The sequence below is a fragment of the Chaetodon trifascialis genome, chromosome 2 (assembly GCF_039877785.1).
Source record: "Chaetodon trifascialis isolate fChaTrf1 chromosome 2, fChaTrf1.hap1, whole genome shotgun sequence".
In the NCBI taxonomy this organism is placed as follows: Eukaryota; Metazoa; Chordata; class Actinopteri; order Chaetodontiformes; family Chaetodontidae; genus Chaetodon; species Chaetodon trifascialis.
In genome coordinates, this window is record NC_092057.1 from 11467476 (window position 1) to 11494952 (window position 27477).

Below are 27477 nucleotides of genomic sequence, written 5' to 3' on the forward strand. Positions count from 1 at the left end.
AACTTTTAAAGGGATTTTTTATACAGACAGAGGAGATGTGTCGGTGTGCTGCCATTCATAGACCTACGTGGCTTCAATTCTTTGAAAATGTTCTGTCTCTACATCAAGCTGCTGGATCTGCTCCACAGACAGATGCAGATGTTCATGCAGATTTATACAAAATTCTATTCCAGCGTGATGTTGGCAGTTTTTCATGTTTTTGCCCTCTAACTATCAGCTGTATAAACTTGACATTACACTTCTTTGTTGATGGATTAAAGCTGGCTCTGGAATTGAAGACATGAGCGTGCATTAAACACAAAAAGTTAAATCTGCACACTCACATTCTTCCACAGTGATTCACATATGATCAAACCCCCCCTCATCAGAAAGCGTCCCCCGTCTCACCCCACTCTCCGCTGTCCTCCCCACTCCTGGACTCAGGTGATACATCCAGCTCGTCTGGACTCGCCAAGAAATCAAAGCCCTTCAGAGCCTCCTCTGTGTCGGGGTCGTCGCTCAGGTCAGACGTCGTGGAGGAGGGCGTAGACGACTGCTTCTTCCTCACCATCTGTTAAAGGTTACAAAAGTGAGGAAGACTGAGGAAGAATCTGGCTCCTGGGGTCGAGGACATCAGACAGGAAATGACTGTCTGGTCAGCTGACAGAGAGATTACAGGTTAACACGGTCTCTCTTTGGCAGAGTGTTTCAAGAATCTGAGCAGATAGTTTAATCTTTTCTTTAGGTGGAACAATGAGCCATAAATTCACTGAAGCTCATGAATACATCATATATATATATATAGCCTGCTTTTACATATGTGAGATTTGGAGCCAAAAGTTTCCTTCAGTTCCTGAACAGAAGTGGTTTGTCAAAGGATTCATGTCTGATTTTATCGTGGCAGCCTTTGAGAGACAAGCGCCTGCAGGAGCATCCTAATCCAGAGTGGGTTCATGTCTTACTGCAGCCAGGTCTAAGATGGTCTTGTCCCGGCCTTCGCTGTCCTCCTCCTCGTCCTCGTCGCTGAATTCCGCTGCAGCACTCTCGATGAACTTGAAGGCCTCCAACACGGTGGCTGAGTCAGACATGTCTGGTTTACTGGAGGGAGGGAGTAAAGAAAGGAGGTGAGCCTGGTGGTAAAAGCAGTGACTAAAGATGAACAATATAAACAATCCTGCTGCTATCCTCTCATCTCGTACCTGACCATGCCGCTGTCCTTTAGCGAGGACGGCTCGGTGCCGTTCACCATCGGTTCGGCTTTCTTCTCTGAAGTTTTCTCTCCTGAGTCTCCGGTCAGGCCAAGCAGTGCTCTCACTCTTTGAGACTTCACATCCAGGATGGTGTCTGTGTATCCAACCTCCTGCAGGTATCTGAGGGTGGAGGCGAGAACCAGGTCAGAGGAGGCTGAGGAGTCAGTATGAAGGAGAGGCAACCATCAAATCATCTCTCTCTGACTCCACAGTCACAGTTACACTGGTGGAATATAACCAGCGTTTACTATATTTAACATTTGAGGCACTTCAATTGAGTCTTTGAGGGAAAATTGTACTTTTTACTCCAATTTTGTGGTGAGAAAGAAAAAAGTGACGTTCAGAATGTTTGTTTCATCCAACCAACAAAACCTCAAAATGATTAAAAACAAATGATCAAATTATTAAAACAATCAAATTTGAGAAGCTGGAGCCATGAAATGTTTTTACATAAAAAATGACTTACATAACCATCAAAGTGTTTGATTAATTGACTCATCATTTCAGCTGGGCTTGTATAAATTGTTGGGTAGTACCCAAGTACCTCAAATTTATTCTTGAGTAAATGTACTTAGTTATACTCGACCACTGGTTAAGACTAGCGGTGGGAAATCTCCACACAGGAAGTGACAAAACTCCAATCCGGCTGATTCAGATATAAGGTGCCGCAGTAAACAGTATTACTGCAGTATTACTGCAGTTACGCTGAAGCACAATCTATTGACCATCTCTGACTTTACCAGAACGACACAAGCAGGCCTTGAACGTCCTCCTCATTCTGTTTTTCAGTCTCTTCCTGCAGCGCTGGTGCCTTGCTGTACCCACTGAGCTACACAACACCACAATTATATCAATGGAGCAGCATCCTTAAAGGGAAATGGCACCAAGTTTAAGGATCTAAACGGAGTGAATGTCCTCCCTGTGGTCTGTTCCAGTTCACTCAGAGTTCAACAAGACAGACAGCACGTAGAGCGAGAAAAACGGAGAAAATACAAAACATCTGCAATAAAACTGGCATGAAAATTCAGCTTTTCTCAACTGACAATACGTGAGGATTCTTATATTTGTTAGAAATGCTAGAATGTGCACTTAGTCAAAGCTGTTTAGTCTCACAGGACAAATTCAAGAATGATGCATGCTGCACCATCCCTGAGTGAAGACGATAAGTTTTTAAAATTTGCAGAGTGCCGTTTAACTCACAGTAGGGTTACGCCCCAGCCCAAAAAGTCTACTCATAAGAACAACTAGTTTCTGCACTGTACCTTCAGCCTGGGACACCACGGAAGCAGGACTTGGCTGACCTGAGAGCAGCGTTTTATGGAGAGGTTTTATCCTCAGTGGACGGAGGTTTAATCTGAATAACATCTAGTGTGTTTGTTCACAGAAAGAGAGAGAGACAGAGGGAGGAAGGTCGGCCTCCCCCCCGTCCCTCTGTACCAGCCTCTCCGATCGCAGGAGGCCTCGACAGCTCCACACAATCCTCCATTCACTGTCACCACACAGCCGCTGCTGTAGTGCGCACACACACAGGCGCGCACAGGCAGAAAACAAATACGTGAGCCGCTCACATTAAAAGAACACGCGAGCACATGTACAGTGTGTTCTCACACCTACACAAAACTACCAGTCTTGCAGAAATGAGAAAAAAACAGTTGTTGTTCAATCATGTCTTTTAAGAATACACTGAAAACACGCACACACACAATCTTGTACTTCTACACTTGGGAACACACTCATTGACATAATGCATTACCGAGCCCCTTACCCTAACCTTAACCATCACAAGTAAATGCATAACCCTAACCCAAACCTAACTCTAGGCTAACCCTTAAAACCAAGTCCGAACCTTCAAACAGCCCTTTAAAGATGTGAGGATCAGCCAAAATACACCTACACACACTAACGTTATCGGTGCTGACTGCGCTCAAATGCTCTCAGGTCATATTCCAAGGTGAAACAACACATCTGATATCCCATTAGCTGCCATCAGACAACAGCGAACGTTAGCATCCAACAACGTCCCCGCTAACGTTACCGCTTGATAAAGATACACGAAGGCGTAGATTAACTCTGAAAATGTCAACACACACCTTGGACACATTAATCCAGTAAAAACACTGGATGTAATCAAGCTGAATGTGATCTAGTGACAGGCCTCTGGCCAGCTGGTTTGTGTTGGACTTTATGTTTTTGAATAAATGCCTCATTAGAGATTTAAAAATCAATCAGGCAGCTGCTCAAGGTAAGACATCACTGCTGGACCTGATCAGAGTCACTGAGCAGACTGGTCTCAGGTGAGTTGGGGTTAGGAAGTGCCTGGTTATTACAGGCCGAGATACGGTGATCAATAGCAGTTTGTTTTCATTGAGCTTAAACTAATCTATGCGCAGTTTTAACACTCTGGATGCAGCTCGTGTCTTCAGGGGAAACAATGTGAGCTGAAAAACAACCTGCATCGATTCAGCCTTTTCTGTTTTGTCTAATGAGGGGACATCCTCTGATTTATCCAGGTTTGGTACTGCAGCTGTTGAAAAATGTGCGCGTATGGAACAAATGTCAGCACAGAAACAGGGCTGAACCAGCAGCGGTGATGCAAGAGAAGCACGAAAAATGTTGATTTTCTCCTTTTTTTATTTATGTGACCATTAATGGAAAGTTATATTTTGTGTCTCTGAAGTAGTGTTATAGGAAACACGTGTACAGTATCAAGAGTACACACCTCCAGTGCTGGAATGTAACATTTACATTTACTCAAGTACTGTGCCTGAGTACAATTTTGAGGGATTTGTACTTCCAAAAGTACTTCCTGCTTCCATTACACCACCTTTTACTACTACTCCACTTAGAGGGATATATTACACATTCTGTACTTTTATTACAGTACAGTACTTTTATTTTTGACACTTTTAAGTGCTTTTTGCTGATAATATTTTTGTTACTAAAATAATGTACTGGAGTATTTTCATAGTGTGGTATTTCTACTTTTACTAATGTACTTAATTAGTTTGGATCTCAGTCCTTCTTCCCTCACTGCCGGCTTCAACTGGTCACAGTGGATTAGTGTTTGATTCCCATTAAAAGTGTTAATCTGCATTAAGAAGATTGGACTCCTCTGCTTTCTGCTTTTGTTCTGAGACAAACACATGCACACACACATGCACACACACATGCACAGACACAGACAGTCCACTGTCCCATGGCACTGTGAAAGTTTTAATTAGTCTGTGTGTGTGTGTGTGTGTGTGTGTGTGTGTGTGTGTGTGTGGGTCAACTCACTGTCTGAGCAGCTGGCGTCCTTGTTTCCAGCTGAGCTGATGGCTGCTGTTTGGAGGACTGGGTGTCTCACTGTCATTCCCCTCATCTGAGAGAGAGAGAGAGAGAGAGAGAGAGAGAGACACACACAAAGATAGAGAGAGAGAAAGAAAGAGCAAGAAAGAAAGAAGGGGGGGATAATTGTCAACATGTTTCTCCTCATTCATTCATTAATTCCCAAAGTCAAGTTTCCCAGACGCTCATCTCTCAGCTACATCGTCCAGTTCCTCCAGTGGGATCCCGATGGTCCCCACAAGGGATATATAATCCCCCATGAGTGTGTTCCTGGTCTGCCAGTTGGACGAGTCCAGAATATATCCACGGGGGGGGGGGGAGTCCCACAGGCACCCTGATCAGATACCAATCAGATCCTGATCAGACACTGATCAGATGTGGATCAGATGCTGAACCACCTCAACGGACCTGTTTCAAACCTCAGATGATGTGAGGAGACGAGCAAAGCTGATCTAACTCGCTGCTTCTCGCCCACGTTCATTCTAATGTCACTTCATTCTTGACATAAGAAGACAGGGACAGTTTGAACATCTCCTCCCTCTGCTGATGAAGACCATGTGATACAGGTGACATGATTTTGGTGAACAGTGATGCACATGTACTTCTCTTTGCTGATATAAAGTAAATTCATTTTAATGGTCAAACTGATATTAAATCAACAAGCAGGAAGTGACAACTGAGCTGTGGCAGTTAATCAATCACAGGTTTGTCTTACCTGAGTCGTAACTTGGAGGTTTGATCTCTCCCTGGTTCAGTTCTGTCCCATATTTCAGCTTATGGTATTTGGCCCTGAGGGTGAACACACACACACAAAATGGTAAAGTTTGCATTCAAACATAATTTTTAACCTGAAACAGTAAAAATAAAATATGACTGAACGCTTCCATCTGCCTCTGCTGACGCAACGAGACAACGTTATTAAAAAAGCTCCGGTCAAAGCTCAAACGATGGAAAACGTGATGGAAGTCAGACATTTCCGGTGGTTTCCTCTATGAATTCCACCTCAGCCTGGCATAAAAACTATTTGCAGTATTTTAAGATTTTAGTTACTTTTCGGGGTTTCCACTCACCACAGGTGGAGGGAAACACACCCACTGTGAGTCAACATGCAGACTTTAAGCCTGCAGACGACAGATAATAAATAACAGTCAAGCCACCTTTATATTGCTGCATTAGTTCCTGACAATGGCTGACTTTCAGTTGACTAAATGTTTAAAGTCAATTTCACATAGAAATGAAGTGAAACCGATGAAAGGAATAAATCTCATAAAGGAGGGAAGGATTCAGACTAATGCATAAAAAAACACTCGTGTTGATCCTTTAAAGAGCTGCCAACACTGAACCTAACGTGTCCCACCATGTCCTGCATGATGATTCTGAAGCTTTAAATTGGCTCTTAAAGGCGTGATGTGATACAGTCGGGATGTGTTAGAGGCCCTGGCTGTTACACTGATACATATTGATACTCTAATGGCCGTTATAGTTTTCTCACAACCCCCTTCTTCCAAACGCTTCAGTAAACAGCATCCAGATCTGCCAATCAAACACTGAGACAACCAAAATGTGAAATCCGTCGCCAGATTATGTGATTTATTACTAATAATTCCATAATAGGATCAGCTGTTCTTTGAGGTGGCTGGATCAATTTCACCTTGACAGACTGATAAGTGTTTGGCAATCACAGTCGCTTTAATTCCAAACCGGCAGTGAATGCACCTCCTAACTAAGCCATGGAGCTCCATTAAAAACACTGTCGCACATGTTTTTGACTCACACACACACACACACACACACACACACACACACACACACACACACACACACACACACACACACACACACACACACACACACACACACACACACACCGTCCTGCTGCCACAAACACTCTCTAGACCAGTGGATCTCAACTGGTCTGGTTTCGGGACCCCTTAGTGACACGCCACAACACGAAAGACAGCACTCCGCTGCATAAAAATCCCCTTCAAAATAAAAGCACAGGATTTTTTTTTATTATTAACATTTTGTTTTTGCTCATGCAAAGGCCCAAGACCCAGTGAAAATGGGTCCACGACCCACTTTTGTGTCACGACCCACCAGTTGAGAATCACAGCTCTAGACCACCAAATGTGGATTAATCCAGTTCTTACAATAGTTCCCAAGAAACATCCTACTGTTTGTCTGATAAACGTTAAAATACATAATTGCGAGGAGTCTTTAAAGATTTACGTCTTCAGCAGGAACCAATGGGCTCGCAGCTGAGAGCACAGACAGGAAGTCAGACAGTATTGATTAGATTAGCATTAGATGGGCTAACGTGTTGTTGCTTTGGATCCTCGTGTGAGAGATGTTGTGACTCTGTTGTGACTTTTCAGCACATCGTGTGCAAATCTTCAGTTTCAGAGCTACAGTTTGTTGCTCAGGTTTGTTGATGCGACATGCAGTGGAGTGCATGTTGTTATGTTATATAACTTTATGAGTCAGGGTATGTGTGAGAGTGTGCGTTTGACTTTTAGATCTCAGGAGTAGATGTTTTTTCTGGTGCTCTGCTCTTCAACAGGGTGTTTGAAGGGGGTGTAAACTGTCCACATCACGAAATCTGAGTTATTACAAGGAACACAGAGAAGGTTATTTTCAGTTGAAAAGCATGTAGATGAAAGCCGCTACATCAGGTACCTGGAGCCACGACCTTCTTGTAAACTGTGATGTGAACAGTACCTGCAGAGAGGAAGATGGCTGAACACCTGCACAGATGTGTCAAAAACTGATGCCTCCAAGTGAACTCTGACAAGTGAATCTCTGTTCTTAACACAACGCTGTGAATCTCAGAGCCCCACAGAAGTTATGAGCCTGTAGGGAGCTGAGGAAAGATCAATGCCGGCAAGTGAGCCGTCATTTGGACTCTGATGTTCTATTCACGCTGCTATAGCACCGGTGCTCTGAGCGGCCAAAAAGGACTAGAGACAAAAAATTAAAGCAATAGAGCACTGTAGATTTTTTTTATTTGAAGTTTTTAATTTTTCACCATTAATGCATTTGCAGTGGAGCAATTTGCAATCAGCGACCATGAGGTACACAATGTAACTCTACGGACAGATCTCTCCTCTCAGTTAGTGTTTGTTGTGAAAAACAGGATGTTTTAAGCACGTTTAAAATGAATTATGATTGTTGTGGCACTATTTGAAGGTTAACTTGGGTGCAGTTGGGTTTCGGTGTATGCTTGCATGTTTGTGTACTCACCTCTCCTGTTTGAGAGCGTACTCCAGCATCTTGATCCGCCTCACCAGGTCTTTCTTCAGGTTCTCCTGCCCTCGTCTCTCCCCCTGCAGGAAGGCGATCTGAGCCTGGAAGAAAAGGCAGGAAATGCCGAATGATGATGGACGAAAAGCAGATTTGAGCTTTACAGTTTTATCACTGCGGCCATTCAGACTTGATCCCTGCAGTGTTTTCTATTAACTGAACCAAAGTACAGTTGATTGCATGAGGCCGAAGAAGAAAAAAGAAGAGAGAGCGACCAGACGACGTGGACGAGATTAACTGAAACCTCAGGGGGTGGATTGAGGTTTTAATCTACATTAAACACGATGATGATGAGAAACTACAACAGCATCACTGAATCAACAAAGCAGACAAACAGTCTGAATCCACCTGACAGCATCACTTCTCCTGTCAGCTGTCATTGCTGTAATTATCTGCTTCAATGAACGTCGGCACTCTTATTTTCTGTGATGATTCAACCCCCCCAACAGAGATCATTAAAGTTTAATCAGGTCTAATTCTGTTTTCATTTATCTCTAATTTGGTGCTGAGCTGCTCTGCAGTCCCACCGAGGTTTGAATGGTTAAACAGCAGCAGTGCTTTCTGTGCGAGGGGAATTGGTGTAAAGGACCATGAAGGCTAAAATAATCACAAAGACCAGCACGGCCCAGTCTTCAGTCCCTTGATCTGTAGCTGAAAATATCGACACACGACAATCTAAAGAGAAATGAAAATAGTGAGAAATGTGGTGACGATGAGCCAGAGCCCGAAGTGACATCTTCACAATGTTTGTTTAGTCCAACCAACAGTCCAAACCTCAACATTATTACAAATACATTCAAAGGATTCATTAGTCTTAACCTTCTACCACTGGTTATTACACACTGTCTGCCTACATCTGGTACATAAACTACCAGAACATCTTACCAGGGGTTCAGTATTTGTGTTTCTGTGCTAGCAACAAGCTAGCTCATATCTGTATTTGGGCCGCAGACAAGAAGTAAATCACAAACTAATATATCAACAACCAGAGAAGAATCAGACCAATACTTTTCAAGGGCGAATACCAATGTGAAAAATTCCAGTAACAACAATAATGTAACTTGTCAAGCAATAGATTTGCCATCACACCCGGGGCTGGATTCACAAAGATACATCAGATCTGTCTTTAAAAGGTAGAAACGTTCTATGCCAAGTATTCACAACATTTCCCTCCATGCTGCTGATGAGAGCAGGATCACAACTGCAGATAATTCAGAGGAAATCATCGCACACATGGAGACTTGTCTCTTCAGCAGTCCAGATTAGATCAAACAACAAATGCAACTGTGCAAACAATCCATTTCTCCGCAGGCGTCATCAGGTTTGTCCACCAAAAGGAAGCGGCCATGTGACGCAGCTGCTAATGATGATGAAAAGGAGGGTGAAACAATCTTTAAGCGGCTCCATCTTCAGTGAAAACCCTCAGAGGAAGAAGCTGCTCGACGTGACTCGCACAGCAGGACGAAGACAAAACAGGGAAGACAAAAGCAGAGAAACCTCCACAGAATCAAGGACTGAGTGGTTTTGAATCAAATCATCATCCCAAAAAGGGGTCAGCAAGCACTGGGGTCATGGTGCTGCTCAAGAGGCCAAGGGTCCCAAAGCCTCCTGGGAAATGTGACACAGACTGGAAGGCAACTTGGGACCGATTAACACATGTGCATCTGATCCGTCTTAACGTCTCCTCTCAGACCTGCGCCAGGGAGGACGAGAGGTGGCGACCCAGCGGCGTGGGAACAGACGTCATGTGACCGACCTGGAGTCAAGGTCAAATGATGTGAAAGGAGAAGACACAGCAGAGGTCATAAACCCTTAAATACTCCCTTCACTTATTTAAATGATATTGATCATCACAAGACACACATAAAGACGGTGATACGTTTTATAGTCCTGAAAGTCGTCTTACAATAAAATGAGTTTATCTACAAATAATTGTAATTATTTGTCCTTGACCATAAGTTTACTGTGTGTTTGAGAGCTGCTGGCTCTGTACGCAGGGACCCAGCTGTTACCCAGCTGTTACCCAGCTGTATCTATGACATCGCGCTGACATCACACCCCTCTGCACCCCTGAGATTCGACCCTCCTCCTCCTCTCACTGAGTCAGCTGTTGTGTTTAATACGAGCGTTCAAAACAAACACCTCCAGCTGGAAGGAGACGAACCTCTTATGACGTGACCCCTCAATCTAGACCTCTGCAGCTATTCAAGATGCAATTAATAACTTAAGTAGTGTTTTCTTTCTACTCACACTGAATCAATCATCTCTAAACAGTTTTCAGCTGCTTTGATTCTCTGAAAACAGACACACAAATCAAATCCAGAAGAGTGCTGCTCCCTAAAAGAGCCGATCCCAGTGCAACACGAGCTAACAGTATGCTAACAGTACAAGTGGCTGCGATTTGTGACCCCCCAGGGAAGCAAATAACAAATGTTACACGTATTAAACGTCTTTAAATGTGATTAATATGATCTAATCCTGAGAAATGTTCTGTTCTAACACTCTCCGCCTGCAGCCATGCTGGCAGCGCAGCTCTGGAGGAGGCAACATCGGCCGGTCCACCACTTCGATCGATCGACTTTTAGAACAAAGAAAATCACAACAATCGATAATTTTTTTATTGACTGATGAATTTCTTAATCTAGATCCAGTTGAAACTCTCCAGAATATTCCTGACACTGAAGACCAGTTTGTGAACAAGCGAATCTGTGACTCACTGATCTGATCTGAGCAGAACGAACGCTGCAGGCTGTGGCTCTGCTGTACGACCGATGCTTCCAGGCCATGCTACACACTGACTGACTGGACAGCATGTTTGCAAACTAACCCCCCTACACACACACACACACAACATGAGTGATACATGGCCAGACACACACACACACACACACACACACACAGAAACACACATGCACACACAGGAAGTAGGGCACTCAGCCCTTCATTCATGTCAGACATACTTGATAACTGGGTCGCTCTTCACTCGAGGCGACTGCATCTGCATTTCACTGAGATGATGACAGTAAACTGAGACAGTTTGGAAACAGTGACACGTTCTCCCAGGAGATCAACACTGAACTGAGGATGATGAGGATGATGAAGATGGCGATGAAGATGATGATTTCCTGTAACTGTAATGTCACTGAGATCAAACGCCTGTGGAACCTTTTGGGAAAGTAACAAACAAACACAAATACTGCATCTTATGGCTGCATTGCATTCTGGTCTTTTTCTTGCCCCCCCCCCAAGTCTCTGATGATTTGACTGTTTGGAAATCAATGATCTCTGATCACATCATCAATCGCGGCCTCTGATTAACTGTGCTGAAGAACAATCTGACATGTGAGATTTAAGAGCCAACTGCTGAACAACTTTTTTCTAATGCAAGAAAAGATCAAAATCATTATTGTGGCACATTTTAAAGGGTTTCTTATGGTTTTTGGTTTCAGCTAAAGGGCTAAAACATTCAAACACACACCAGTTAATGTTAGGTTAGGCTCATTTGCTGCTGAGCCAGAAGCAGAATCAGTGCTGTTACTACGGTTACCCACAGTTTGATAACGCTGTTCAGTGGTTCAATGGTGGACCTGAAGTGTGTGTGTGTGTGTGTGTGTGTGTGTGTGTGTGTGTGTGTGTGTGTGTGATATCGTTCAATGATAAAAACTGGCATCAACTAAATGATTATTTCCATTATTCAGACTGTAGAAAATGTCCATTATAGGTGCCCTTCCTGTTCCTCATTTAATCCGAGCAAAAGGTTAAAACTCAAAGACATTCAGTTCAGATTAGTAAAATACTCATAAATTAACTTTCTGTTGATCAGCTAATTAATAATTTCACTAATCCAAAGTGGTGGTATTAAATAAGTGCATTTACTCAAGAACTGTACTTAACAACAAATCTGAGATACCTGTACTTTACTTGAGTACTCCACCACATCTCAGAGGCAGATATTGTGCTTTTTATTCCACTACTTTTGTCTGACCGCTTCAGTTGCTAGTTACTTCTCTCAAAACCTCCAGGATGAAGTCGGGTTTTTCCGTCACATCACTTACTGTCTCATCTGTGATTGGTTTGAGCTCTGCGGTGTTTCGTCCATGAACACAAAACATACTTTTTCAATAAATTAAGTTTACTGAGTTCAGCTCACTGAACTCTTTTGCAGTGTAGATCCTGAACATGTTACAGACGTAAAGCCCAGCGGCGGCTACATCGTCTGCGTCATGTGATGCTCCGTCGTCTGTTGCCATGGCGTCCGAGGATGACGTGAACTCTGTGGGATGGGTGATGTTTAACGAGCTTTTGTGTAGGAAGGCATCTGCAGCACGTCGGGGGCGTCTTCTCTCATAATTATAGATTTTTACTGACACGTCTGAATGCCATGTTTTAACAGCAGCCGGTAAAATGCTTCACAGCGAGCAGAGCTGAGTGCAACAGCAGAGAAAACAAATCGATACCAGAGGTCACACTCTGACAACTTTGGACAATTACAAGACTTTCCACCGATTTTCCATTAAAGCTCTCTGATGACCTCAAACTGCTCCTCTTCTCTGGTTTAGTCATGTTGTTTTCCACTCCGCTTTCCACTCCAGTTCACTGCTGAAAATCATCGGATGCAGCGAATATGTTAAACAGGTTGGAAAGTACATTCTGCTGTAAACCAATTCCCCTGATGCTCTCTGCCTGGAGTACACGCGTCGAAATCCCAGGGTATGAAATCCCATCAGAGTGAGAGCTCTGGGATAAAACGACACATTATCTGTCAAATCAAATGACTGTTAAAACAACTGTAATAATTACTACAACAAGGAGCCAGAGAGACTTCTGCTTCAGCCCTCAAATAAAAACAGCAAACTCTCATGTTTCTGCTTCTCTGTTGCACAGATCAGCAGAAGAGACCAGACACGTGTCGGCCTCTTGTGTCTGCCTGGAGTCCAAACAGAACTGGAGCCCAGCCGACAGGTCTTAGATTGATGATAGATACTTTATTTATGCCTAAGGGGAAATTCACGTCGCAGCAGCAGTACGCAAACGAACGACTCAGCACAAAGAACGGTAGAAAAAAAAAAAAAAAACAGTGTCCTTTTGAGCGCGTGCATGTGGACGAGTGTGCAAACTGCAGTGAGGTGTGCAAAATGAGTGTAACTTTAAGGCAAACAGATGCGTTTCACTGTGAAATTGTAATCCAGTAAGAACCTCGGCAGCCTCTCAGTTCACTGATGCCAGAGCTGAAACAAACAGCTTGAAGCCACCGGCAGTAGTGACCTCCTGTGCCGCTCGGTGGAACGCCCTGAGGGGTAGGGATGCGCCGATCCACTTTTCTCACCTCAGATACTGATACCGATATCTAAGGTTTAGCAATCAGCCGATACCGATCCGATACCGATCCAGAAAAACAGCGCTGAATTACCTAACAAATGATATGTCTCATTGTGTGGAAAAGACTGGGATCATTCTGTTGTGCATCAGACTTGACTTAAACATTTATTTCATTTTATTTATTTAATAACTATGCACCAGTACAACAGTATTAAACCAATAACTTCTCTAGCTTGGTCAAATGTCATATGTACAAAAAATATATAGCAAGTGTAACTGGATCGGTCTCGGCATCACTAACAGTGCGCTGTGATAGAAATCCCTGGCTGACAACCAGCTGCATTGTATGTGCAACGCAGCCTAAACTACGCACTCTCATGCCGCATGTTGCAGGCGTTGTCCCTCAGAATCACGTGGACCTTACTCAACCTATGTCAAACATTTCCTTCAGGGTACCTGTGATCGCGTCGCTGGTGTGTGACCCGGGGAAGTTTGTAGCATTGAGCATTGCACTGTGTGGCATGGAAACTCTCATCCAGCCAGCGCACAGGAAATCCTCTCCGTGATTTTTGTTGCCTGCACACTATTAGGTTTACATTTTTCACCTCTTTCCTTCATCTCCTTCAAAGTTAGCTGCGTCATACCGCCTCCTTTTAGTTTATTCAGTTCAATGAACTCATCGTGCTCCCTGGCGTGAAATCTTTGTAGGTGCTCTTTTAAGTTGGTCGTGGTATAACTTGACGTTTTACCACCGCCCCTCGGAACATTTACTGCGCAGGTATTGCAAGTAGCCATCGAGTTTGTAGGCTGAGATAGTTTGGAAAAGTTCCAAACTATCGTTCGCTCTATTTTGAAAACAATCCGTTCCACATTATGTGCGCTTCAGCGCTGTGTGTTGCTTGCGCATGATGCCACTCACAGCGCCTATAGCACAGCGTTAGACTGAATAGATTGGCCCCTATGTATCGGGTCCATTGTCAGGGATACCCGATCTAGAATTTTCTTCAATATGGTATCAGTATCGGTCCCGATATTGAAGTGTGGGATGCTGTAACCTGGTGCAGCTAGAAGCAGCTTTCCCCTGTAGTCACGTGTACCCAGTCCATGCGTGCATCCATTCTCTCTGGTTCTGCTTTAGTTTCCACTGTTCTCTGGCTGCTTTGGGTCCTGATGGTAAACCTGAGTCCATGTGACTAAGCCCCTCTAGTGTTCTCGTGTGTGTAAAGTGGTATGTGTGGGCACCCTGTGTGAGATGATGTCGAGACGCTGCCCATTGCACCTGCTGGCAGCGGGCTGAAGAGGAGTCGTCAGACAAGCTAAATATTCAGGGAAGTGATCAGCTGTGGCACGGTGAGCAGCTCGCCACTGTGTCTCTACATCTGTGTGTATATGATCATCACTGGACTAAAGCGTGCTCAGTGTCCCCTCAGGGTGGGCGAGATGACTGTATAATATCTCAATATTGACCAAAATAATTATGTTTATGATTTTTGGCCATAATCAAGCATCTCTTCTTTAGCGCATCATCTATTTTATTTCACTAATTTCTCATCTCATTCATGTCTTTTCATGTTGCCATATTGCTTTAGGTGTCCTTCATATCTTTTCTTAGAGCCTTTTATCTCTTTTGTACAGCACTTTAAACTGTAAGGTCATATAAATTCGGTTCAGGTGGAGGTGTAGTCCGCAGTTCCTCTCGTGGTCACTAGATAGCAGCACCAACAAAACTCTTTCAATATTGAAGCAAACAGGAAAACTCACAACTTTTCTCTGGAAATCTCACTTCTTTCTCTTGCAGTGACTTGACTGTGAAAACAAGAAACCTAGAAGCTACTGAGGGGCTGATATACCGGTACTTGCCTTGATTGACGCGTCTCCTTCTGTCGCATGTAAAGTGAATAATTCACAGTTCAAACGTGCGTACAGCCATACTTAAAGTATATTTATTTACACATCAAAGATCCATTCGCAGACAGCGATCGTGCACTTATATCCGTAATAATTTGCATGAAAACGAACATTATTACGACGACGACGCTTAGACAGATGGCGGTCAAAAAACTGTTTGCCTCTACCAGCTGCCAACGCGCCTGAGTGTGATTAGTGCATCACTTATTTGACCAATCCCGTACTCCACATACCACCTACTGGGCAATAGGGGTAAATACCACTGATAAAACACACAGAACACAACGCGAAATATGGCTCTACCACATCTGTCAACCTTGTTATAAATATCATGTCGCTGTTGAACCGAGTTTTGAACTTCTGAACCGAGTTCAGAACAACAAATGATTGGAACAAAAGTTTTTGTTTCAGTGGCTCAAAACAAAATGTGATCTTTAAACTTCGCTCCAGTTTAAATCCAGGTAGAGCGGTTTGACGAGGCTCAGTTTCAGAAGAGGAACTATGATGCAGGGAGGTTTTACTCTTTACTCTAAATGAAGGACAAACTGGGTAACCCACTTGATAAAAATTCCCATCAGCCTTTTCTTCTTTTTTAGAACGAGCTGGTGCTCTACATCAGATCACGGATGGAGCAGACGGCTATGAGAGCGCTGAGAGTGAACCAGAACAGTAAAGTTGTGTCCGGACAGGAAAACAATGGGATGAAACTCACTATAAAGCTCCCAGGGGAGCCGAAGGGAGCGGCAGGTTCAGCTGATCATTCAGGTTCATATGTTGTTATTGACAGAAAAAGACAGAATATAGCAGCTTTGGGGAAAGTATGGCATGAAAACTGTATTCTTTAGTAGATTTTGTATTTTCTGGCTGTACTGTGCTCCTGAAACTCAAAGATTTGCCTTTTGTTGTTTCCCATTTTACAACACTGAGTGGATTTGAACTCAGCGGCTCTGCGCTTCATTGATAGAAAGTGAACATTTCATCCTGATTGTTTGCTCTCGGCTCGTCCTCACTGAGCTGCCGTCTGCTCGCAGAGACGGCATGTTGGACTGCAGAGTCTTACTTTGTCTTCTTTAAGATAACAGGGATTACAGGCCTCAGGAAGATTAAATTGTGTCAGCTCGGAGCTGCCCTCAATACAGGAAACACCACACAGACAGGAACTACGACTACAATACAGCTCTCACTTAACACTCAGCATCTGACTTTTACTTCTTTCAATCTCAGGCCAAAAACGTCTTTCTATGACTTAACAAGTGTTGATGGTGTAGGCTATTGAAAATCAATTGTATGTGAGGTCAGACCATCTTTTTTTTTTCTTTTTTTTTAAATTTAATTTGTTCAAGTAGGGGGCAGACAAATATAAGAATTGTTTTCTTCTTGCTGCTCCTTTCCAATCATGGAGGTGTTGAATTGAAAATATAAAGTGCATTTATGTACAAATTATGTTGTCCACTTTCATGAAAGGAATAAATAAATAAATAAATAAATAAATAAATAAATAAATAAATAAATAAATAAGTAAGTAATGACATGGGGGGGTTGTGAAACTGACAGCATGTATGAGCTCACAACAGCCTCATTACTAAGACATCTAAAAGAGCAAAGACTTGGTCAAAGGACTCTTGACTGGTGGGTTACTAGTCTTCAGATTTGGGGTGGAAATGCTTGCAGAGTGACAGATTACTGAAGCTGATTTCACTTTGAAATAAAATCAATATCCACAAATGTGCATTCCCACACACCACGGTCCTCCGAGGAGCTGCCGCGGTAGGTTTTGCTGCTGCAGTCCGAATCTTGACCTCTGAGAGACACTGTAAGAAACAAGCAACAGCTCCGCCGTGCAGGACGGGCAGCGTGGGAGGACACACAGCCGAGCAGCTCGCCACAAAGAACAACCCGACATAATGACTGAGAAAACGATTTCAGCGGTCTGTGTTTGAAATGAGTGGATTAGAAGTGTCTCTGCTGACAGCTGGGCTGATGTGGTGTGCGGTTAATGTACTGGTGTCTGGTTTTAGAGATTCAAATTACACGAAATGCACCAAAGCAGTCCGCTGTACAGTCAGTAAATGTACCTGTGATTTCAGCCAAAAGAAGCCAAAGAGAGGAAAGTGAACGGATGGTGTCACAGCCGAGTTTAGCTTCCTCTTGGCACAGTACGTACTCTGTGTTTGGTTCATTAATTTAACTTCCTGCAGGTTAAAGAGTCACTTCACTGACATCAGGGTTTAATTTGGAGAATAAGACTCAATCTTCAGTTGTTTCAGTTGAAGGGAAACGAGCGTTTTTCTCTGGTGCTGCAGCATGTTGTGATTTACATTACTGTTGCTTGAATTTTATCTTTTAAAAAGACCTTTCTTCTTGTTTTACATGTACTCTAGTGATTTCATTTATATTATTATTTTCTAAAGCATACCATATTTCTGAATGATTATCACTGGGGATGCGTGAAGATGTTAGTAGCAGCTTAATGGGACATAATTTAAACTCTTGAATTTATTGTTGAGCAGTTTTGTGAATAATAAGGTATAAAAAAATAAAGAAACGCAATGTTTTAATTACAATATTTTCATCTGAGAAGAACTTTGAGTCGTTTTAAGATCATTGCTCTATATTCCCTTCATCTTGATACACTTTTGTTCAAGTTAGATAATTATTGTATGTTATGGTGTTGAGAATACAAACTTATTGTAAGAGTCAGAGACCGAGAGCAGAGCATCGTTCAATACTCGGGGTTTCAGAGTCAGCAGCCGCAGAACAACCAACAACCAAATTCAAGAGGGAAGTAAATTCTTATTACCTACAAAAACCTTTTTCCATGGTTCAACAGCAGCATCATTACCTAACCAACCCCGGAACAAGGACAACAACAGTAAGGAAGCACAGACTCGCTGTGTGGTTTCTTTTGCATTAAAAAACCTTGCTTCCTGCAGCTGACAGTCACATTTCAACTGAAGATGCTTCCTACCAGCACTTGAAGGCATCACACCAGAACCCTCGCTTTGAACTGCTACCATGCAGAAGCAAGAGATCATGAAGTTCGTCTGAATTTTCTGAAGAGTGACAAAGCTGTTTGAAATGTGTTGCTTGTACTGTTTTCAGCTGAGTGCATGTCAAAAAGGATGAGCAAGTTATCACATTCTGTTTCTGTTTCACTCAGTGTCATAACTGTTTGGCACTAAATGGGCTAAAAGATACAAAAACCCTGATGATCTTTGTAGCTTTACTACTATTGTTTACATATGACACAAGAAGGTCAGACGGTTGCTTTGCCTTCTTCATAATAGTCATCTTAGCCTCTGTAACCCCATTTAACCACCTTCCTTATAAACGGCGCCCCACCCCAAACCCACATGATGTGCCTGGTGACTATGTATGACCCCTCGCTGAAGTCGCATTAGCATTGCGGTAAAATGACTGCAATATCTGGAGACACAAAGAAGATCCTGTGGGAGGGGGATTTCCCGCTGCTTAAATCTAGAGCAGTGAGGGGATTATTCTTCCAGGGAGCCGGAGAGGAGGAGATGAAGAGACGGGAGGATAAGCTGCTGAGCAAGAGGGGTGACGGAGGGGTTGGTGGTGTTGGTGGGGGGTTCGGTCTGATAAACTCAGCCTTCAGAGAGCTCTCTGGGGAAAGCTGTCACACAGATGGTATGATTTAACCAAAATGGGTTTAGGGAGCTGCCAAAGGACAATTTAGTTCAGCAATTTTATTGGGGGGGGCAGTAATTTTGCTTGTGTCAGGGTGAAATCATTCATTCATACGCGCTGACTCTAAACCAAACTCTAAATGTTACCTGGTAGAGTGTGGGTTACTGGCGGGAATTCTTAAAGGGTCAAATCTCCAGAGTCCATCTGACTCATCCAAAGTTGTCGCAGCGTTTCAAGTGTTGCCAGAGAAAGAAAAATTTAAAGCTGACATAAGATAACTGATGTTCAAAGTGAGCACTGATACGCATTGGACAAACAATCGAAGGTAGGAGTTATTGTGGGACTGTTGTATTAGACAGCATTCATTAGAGCTGGGTGTAGCTAACAAACTGGCGCTATGCGTAGGTTTGAGGTCATTTAGACTCAGTGTCTCCAGTACAAAGTTTGAGTTAGATCACAGCATCATCTCTGACTGGCCTTGGGGAACACGTCAAATTTGACTGTTGACAGCTTTATACTGGGTCATGCTGTGACCTTAATGTGAGTAACATAACCAGGTAATGTGTTTGGAGGACAGCAGAAATACCTGCAGTGTGACCTTTTTCTGGTCCTCATTAAATTTGTCTGAGTGCCTGAAAACACACTGAGTGGGTCAAAATAACTAACACTGCAATAACTTCACAGTTATGTGTGCATGTCCGGATGGATGATCGTCTGACTGATTATTTGGTTGATTGATTGATTGATTAATGGCAGCAGATTTGTTCATTCTCCATCTCTGTGGTTCAGCGAGTGAACACAGATCCTCCAGAGAGACTAGAGATGCAAAGCATCTGGATTGTTGGAGGGGCCCAGAAGGAGGAAGAAAACAAATCTTCCTCAATACAATCCGCCCTCAGCTCATTCCACTAACAAACTCACATTCCCCAAAACCTTCATGTCTTCTCTATTTCTCTTTTGCAAAGGAATCTTGGCACATCCGAGCTACCCACATCGCTGGCATCGCTACGACGCCGAACTCCATGGCACTGGTTTCACAATGGAGGCGAACAGACGAATAGAAGCAAGAGCGGCATAAATGAGACAGGGGATGACGGGAGGAAGCCTTCTGATATGATGCCCAGAGGAGCAGAGATCAAGGAAGCAACAGAGACGGAAAGAGAAAAGAAGGCGAAGGGGGAAGGGAAGGGAAGGTTTTAGGATGAAGAGGAACAGCGACGGCATGACAAAGCCCCTTACCCGCTCGCTTCGTCCCCTCAGGGAGTGTTGACGAACCACGTGCTCCTCCGAAGACGACAAGACTTTAATTAGAACAACAGAAAGCCTTCAAGAGCAGAGCTGAGGAAGAATGAGCAGAACAAAGAAAGCCCTCACCAACCTTCCAGTCAGTCTTGACTCAAAGTTCGCCACGAGCGATACAGGAAACACCACCATGCTGCAGGAATAATTTTATCATAACACGACCGTAACCACGACCATCGCAATCAGCTCATTGCCACATGTCAGGATTCCAGAAGGTGTGTTCTCCCAGCGTGATCGATGAAAATTCAACAGTTTCTTGGGATACTGGCAAGTATCTGTTGAAATATCACTCAGACGGACAAACCCACTGGCCAACTGATCAACGCTGTCACCTCTTACAGGAAAGAGGTTCATTAAAACAGGATGCGTACGTATCCAACAGTGTAAATGTCGTGGTACCGAACTGAGTTTCTCAAACCTTCATCTTCTGTCTCGTCACCGGGGACAGTAGCGTTCACCCTCCATCATCCACCAAGTGATGCTCGCTTCATTCACTCCTCTATTGTCTGCCAGCCTCCAAATGCTAATCAGATGCGTTAGCATTAACACTGAGGTGGCTAGCTCAGTAAATACTCAGCAAGCTAACAAGCATTACCATTATCTACACTCCAAATTAGTCGGTGTTATGAGTGGTGAAGTGATCACAAACAGATGTTTAATCAAAGGTTTTCTGAAATTACCAGAAAATTTTAGATTTAAGCTTCAAACTTGGAGTCTTCTCTCAATTAAAAAAGATGAGACTTGACTTGTTCTCTCAGATTTGACACTGGACTTATCATAACTTATCAAGACATTATTTTAGACTTGACCTTGTCTCAAATCGCTTTTGATTTAATGAAGACGTGCCTTGAATAACTTGAAACTTGACTTGAAGTGCTCTGACAGAGGAGTCTTGTTTTAAACTTAGCGTAGCACCACCTTAAAGCTGTTTATATCTCCACCAGAGAACGTCTGACCAAGGCTGACTCTGTGAGGCTGTTATTACTGAAGCCTTGATCTCCTCAGGGACTGGAGGAAATTGGCTGTTTTGGCCATATTGGAGGTCCAGCACTAACCCACAGTAAGAGGAAGTGAGTTATTAGCATCACTCTACTGGCAGCAGCAGAGGTAAATACAAGAATGTACCCTCATTTCAGCTCCCCAGAGAAAACACTGAGGCTGTGCTTATTGCTGTAGAGTGTTGCCCAAATCTTCCCACAGGGACCATTTGTGCCTTAGCTCATCTTGCTGCTGATTTGCTCTGTATGTATGAACATGTATGAGGAGGAAGGAGAAACCAAACTGTGCGTGAGAGGCAGCAGGTAAGATGCATACTTGACTCTCAGTTCCTGAAAAACAAACCAAAGTTTGTCAGGAATGAATCGAAGCCTTCGAGCCAGTTCAAGAAGTTTGAGTGCGCTGCAGCGCAATGAGATACTCCTCTCATTGCAACACATATCCAGTGCACGTTCTAATCATGGCCGTGTGTATAAGCTGTAAATCACGTCATTCTTTTGCTGCCTGCCGCCACACTGTTCATCCCAAAGCTACACTATGCAGCTGCTGCTGCCACTGCTGTCAGCGTTTCCAAAGCAAACATCAGCCAGATTAAGTCACTTCAGAGGGGGTAGGGGGTGAGTTTCAGTGTTTGCACCAGCTTCCTCCCTTCTGTTTCTGCTGGTGGCATTACTTTGGACTGATCATTCCACCTGTCAGATGCGGTTTTGGGGCTGATGCCGGAGTTTTCCCGTTAACGTTGTGGTGCTTCAGGATCGACCACGCTAAGTTTTTGGCGCTTGTCTTTACACATGCATGCTTATACTGCATATGCAAGCTTAGTGTGGATGTTAAAGCTTAGGTTCTTGTGTTATGTGTAATCATGTTACAATTATTATGATAGGCTTAATTAAATTTGTACAAAATCACCTCCTGGATGAAGCTTAGTTCCGGGGAGTATTGTTTATATCAATCGAGTCTAAACTGCTAAGCTCACGTTCTATGCTTCATGCTGCCGCCATACTTTGCTGATTATTTTTCTGATGAATCTTATAAAATGTCAGAAATGCATGTTAAATTTACGATCCAAAACCAAAACATCCACAGTTCAAAACAGAGAAAAGCAGCAAACTCAGCTGCCTCCTTTTCTCTTTGAGGCTTTCAGCACAAAACCAACAACTGTGCGGAATGACTGTTATTATCCAATATTATTACCATCATTATCTCTTCTGATAAGCACCATCATTAGTGGATCTAATTTCAACTTCAGTGTACGCACATTATCCAGCGTGAGGCAGGCTGGGACTCCTGCTCACTGGATTTAATGAAGTCAGTAGGCTTGACACTTGACAAAACTCCACTGTGTGTGTATGTGTGTGTGTGTGTGTGTGTGTGTGTGTGTGTGTGTGTGTGTGTGTGTGTGTGTGTGTGTGTGTGTGTGTGAGTGAGAGGGAGAGAGAGCCTGCCAATCCTCACTCACTGCTGAAAGTATGTGTATGTGTGTGTGTGTGTGTGTTTGTGTGTCAGTGTGTGGGTGTATTGTGTATTGCGTCAGATGTATGTGTGTGTACAAGCAGGAGAGCCCAGGAACTATTTGTTCTTACTGATGCAGTACTGCTTGTGAGTGTGTATGTGTGTGTGTGTGTGTGTGTGTGTGTGTGTAAGCCACCAACACTTAGTGGTAATTCTCAGCCTCCCACTTTTGCTTCTAACTCAGAGCTGTCAACACTGGGAGGTCAAAGGTCATCAAAGCCAAAAGATGATTACTATTTCCTCCCAGTGGAGAAACCACCGTACCTGAAGTGAAGTTACTGACGTTGATGTTTTGTTGTTGTGGACCTGAACTGGTGCCACTGTAGCTCAGTCACTTCAGTAAGTCGTAGGGATGTGTACCAAGAACCAGTCTTAAACTGATGTATATTCCAACTGGTACTGGGAGGAAAGCTTACAGCCTTATTGGCCCATCAGAGAATCCAGAGATTCCAGCAGGCGGATCTCCATAACGAGTGTTTCGTCTGCCTGATTTTGCAGATTTGGTCATGCAAGGAGGCTTTGTAGTTAAATGGTTTCTATTTTTGTCTGATTTGATTGTGTTTGTTGTTGATGTATGACTGGGAGTCTAAACGGGGTGTTTTATTTTGAAATTTTCCCCCATTCTCTCCAGTGTTCCTGTGTCTGACTTTCTGTCTGGCTCGATTCGCTCTGTGCAGGCTGACACGTTGTCCGTCAAAAATAGAGTTGGCGCGTATTCTCCATGGAGCGGAGAGCTGCTTCTGGGACACTACGGAAACAGAGACAGAACAAACCCGGTGGAATTGCACAAAGTGTGCAGAATGGCAGCGATCGGCTCCGTTTGGATGCGTTGTGGACGGTACGCACCTGGATTTCAGGGACAATAGTGAAAAAAGCAGAGCTGATCAGACGATCGCAGCATCGAAGCCTCCGAGAAGCAGGTTGTAGAAGTATTTTGGGTTCTTGAGCAACAAAGATTGTAAGAAGCAGCTCTCTGACTTTACAATGACAACACATCTGAGGACAAACCAGCAGAGGCTCCCAGAAATGACTGGAGCAACATGAGCTACACAACCTCCTCCGACTGCTCACTCACACGTGTGCTGTCACACAGTGTAGCAGTGAAAACATAAAGGCTGTCACAGCTCACTGTATCTCAGATTCATGCATTACACTGTGGGGTCATGTCCAAATAAATTCAAATGAATTGCATGTCGGTCCTATTTAATGGCAGGCATTTTCAGTTTTCCTGACACACTTTCTTCTCTTTTTTGTATTGCTCTCTGCTAGATCACATCTTCTTAAGCACTGCGGTTCTGTTTTAAGTTTAGTCGAAATGCTCTGAAGACTGCTTCCAGACCTGTGAATCACATCTCTGATTTATTCAGTGAATTAAATAGGTCAAGTGTTGTGCTCATTCGCAGCTCTTCCCCTGGTTGGATAAACAACTTGCCAATCATCGCTGTGCCGACAGGCTTAAGAATGCATCCATCATCTTCCCACATCCACGTCTACGTCCAAAATTGTGACAGAAAAATATCAAGTGTGGTTGATATTGAACGTGACAGATTGTTCTGTGTCGACTTACAAAAATAACTTCACATATTTCTTCAGTTGTTGGGGCAAACACTGCGTTAGCTGCTCGTAGCAAAGGCTGCTACTGCTTCTGTGTTAAGAACAAACCAGAAATAAGTCCAGACACTGATGAGTTTTCTTGACCTGATCCTTGTGGGCAGCCCTCAGGAGTTCTGCTCCCTTTTCTTCATCCACGTCCACTTTGACCTGCATTTCTAATGTGGTCCAACAGTGGATTTGCTCTGGTCAGAGGATGTCAAACTGGAATCAGGTCATCAGTCTGACTCAATCAGTCATCAGAGCATCACAGATTCTGGTCATGGCTGCTGTGCATCCACGATGCCCTGCAAGATAACTAACTCACACTCACAAGCTTCCAGACGACCCCGCTGGCAGCGCACACAGGAAATGATTCACAGCCACGGAGATGTAGCCTTACAAGCACGATTACCCACCGACAACCAGTGACAGCACAACACGCTTCAGGTTCTTCATCATCAAGACTAACAGCGCATCTTCACTCTTCAGCTTCTCAGAGGTTTTCAGTTCAATATGTCGAAATCTGATACGTGGCAATTCTCAACGCTGATTATAGGACCTCCTGGTGGGATAGCTGCGCATCCAAAAACCAAAAAAGCACTTCTTCATCTGCTTGTAGAAGAGGTTCTTCTTTCTGTTGGCATGAGATCAGGGTTCTCTCAGAGAAGCTGGAGGTGAAACAATGTTCTCTTATCTTTGTGATCACGGCAGAAGTAAAGAATTACGTTTACACGTCAAGTGTGTGATGACATTGAACTTGATGCTAACTCTCAATCCTGTTAGCAGATATTTTTTACTCTGCGGAAATCAGTATGGGCTCCAGGTATCCAGCTGGCTGGCTGGACTGTAACTCGTATTGTGAGCAGCAGTGCTGGCTAAATACAGTCCCAGTTCACGTCAAGCTGAGGGGAAAGTGCCTTCATGTCAGGGGAAATCTTGGCTGAAGGCCTGGTTAAACAAAGCCTGGTTACAGTGCTGAGGCGTGGCTCGGGGTGGCATTCCTCCCTGCAGCGGACGCCCGTCTGAAAAACAAGCAGGTGTGCATGCCATTCCTTATACGGCAGCTTTACAGACAGACAGACAGACAGACAGACAGACAGACAGACAGACAGACAGACAGACAAAAAGAAAAGAAAGAGAGTGTTAAGAAGAAGGAGGAGAGGAGGAACGAAGACGTCCGGCTGGGTGGCAGAAACCCGGGCCCTGTAGTTGTTGATGTTCTTGTTGTTGTACAAAGAGAAGGAGATAGTTGTTGCTGAACTGTTGTTGGACGGTTCAGTTGTTACATAAGACACTCTTACTGGGCTTACTTTCCTTCTCATGCATGTAACTTCAACTCCGTAGAAGCCTCCAGCTGCATTATTTAGATACAAAGTGCTGGGGTGGTGCTGCACGGTGAGGTTTGTGAGTAGAAAGAGTCAAATACCATTTTGAACATGAATGTGAATCCAGAACTGACTCTGCTCACCAAATGAAAACAAACCATCTCTGGCTGAGTCCAGACACCAGTTAGCTGAGAGCGCGCGATAGCAGGACTCACCACATGCCAATGTGGTAATGATATGATATCAACAGTCTATTAAAAAGGAGAGATGTCCTTTCGGGGGAAACTTCAAGTGTTGGCACATAAAGTGACAGCTCAATACACAACACCACCCTTTGATATAAAGAGCTTCTGTGGTTAAATGAGGCAACAATGTGTCGGCGGTGCAGAGATACTTTGGCTAAAGTGGATGAGACAGCCACTAAGTGGGACATGGGCTACTTGTAAGCCTAGACTACTGTTAACTCACCCAAAATAACATTTTTATTCCCTGAAGCATCGCCATCCAGTGATGGTGTTTTTAAGTGGTGGTATGTGTTCTCCATCCAGCACATGATGTGCACACCCTGAAGGTTTGTATCTCCTCCTGTACTGTACAGTACAATCCACTGACAGTAGGAGAGCGACATCATGATGTACAGCAGACTTTTCAGCTCTTCAGATCAACGATCAATAATGGTTGTGTCCCTGGTTGGAAAGTACAGATGAGTAGCTTTTATTATAATTTAATAACACTGACCTTGACTATTCAGAGCAGACTGAGCATAAAAATGAAGGGATCAACTCGACTGAATGTCGCCTGCATGACGCAGTCTGTGTTCAGTATCAAACATGTGAAGAGCTGCAGCGGCTGCTCAAACAAGGGATGCAGGAATGTGAACAACGTGTCAAACTGAACACACACACACACAGACACACACAGAGCAGCAGGGGTTTGAACACATCTGTGTCTGTGTGGGGAAATATCATTTAATTAGTGAAGGAAATGGGCTGCTGAAACAAGGCAGCAGAGAGATAAGAGCAGAATTACTCAACGCTCCAGCGGACATCACATCCTTCACCACGTGAACACCTTTACTCTGATGGTACACCGTGTACACGAGGCTGGAGGGTGTAGAAGTGCTATAATCTTTTCCATTTTTCATTTCAGAAAACCATCCTCCATCACATCTGTGATCTTATGTAATTAACAGTTTCATCCTTTTATTTTCATTCGCTCATCGGTGCAGAATGAGCGCGCTGTTCGCCTGAAGGAGTAACTCCCTCCGTTCTGTTCCTGTCCGACGCTCCCTGTGTGTTATCGCGGTTACATCAGCTGATGCTCTCATCCACGCTGACGTCCTGGCAGAGTCGGACTGGAGGAAGCTTCGGTTTCAAGATCGGCAGCATTAGAAGAAAATGATGAGTGAGGAGGTCAAAGGTCAGAGCCACAGCGAGTACACAGCATCACCAGGCACTCTGCCAAACTTTCTAAATACTCCAGAGCTCGATAAGCAACGGACCTGAGGCCTGTGCCTGTTTGTCTGATGCTTTATCTGTTTATTGAGCTCGTGGTCTGAACTGTTCAGGCAGCAGAAGGATGAAATCCTCCAACAGCAGCCGCTTTAGTCAAATAAGCAACAGCTAACCGGAGCCAAAAACTTTGCATCACCGGAGTCAGGCGTGCACCGATCTTGTGTGAAACTGATTAATGTGACTCATCTGTATGTGAAGTGGAAGTGCTCAGACATTGAAACCCCTCTGATGCTGCATTCACTGACCTGTGCGTCCATTACATGCTCCTGCGTCTCTCTGCCAAGCTGTTTCGCCTGACTCCATCTTTTAATTACAAACCCAAAGTGACACTAAACAGCGTAGCTCCTCCAGGACTGTTGAACTCCAGCTGTTAAAAATGTGTTGTTAATAAGATGTGACGTCAATCTGAGAGTACTCTAAACCGCTCCTCTGTGCAGCCATGTTTGTCCATACCAGGTTTAAAAATGACCCCCTGACAAGAAGCTCAGAACCTCAACTGGA

At 43.9% G+C, this 27477-nt stretch overlaps 1 protein-coding gene across 2 annotated transcripts in view; it reads right to left on the minus strand.

Moving 5' to 3' along the window:
* Nucleotides 1–27477, minus strand: part of strn (striatin, calmodulin binding protein) — a 47122-nt gene that overhangs the window by 14156 nt on the left and 5489 nt on the right. For both annotated transcript variants that reach the window (XM_070984327.1, XM_070984336.1), the window contains exons 2-7: nt 7797–7900; nt 5272–5345; nt 4506–4590; nt 1179–1349; nt 942–1077; nt 388–550 (exon numbers count right to left, since the gene is read on the minus strand). In XM_070984327.1, the coding sequence (XP_070840428.1) occupies nt 388–550; nt 942–1077; nt 1179–1349; nt 4506–4590; nt 5272–5345; nt 7797–7900 (733 nt within the window). The remainder of the gene's footprint in view (nt 1–387; nt 551–941; nt 1078–1178; nt 1350–4505; nt 4591–5271; nt 5346–7796; nt 7901–27477) is intronic.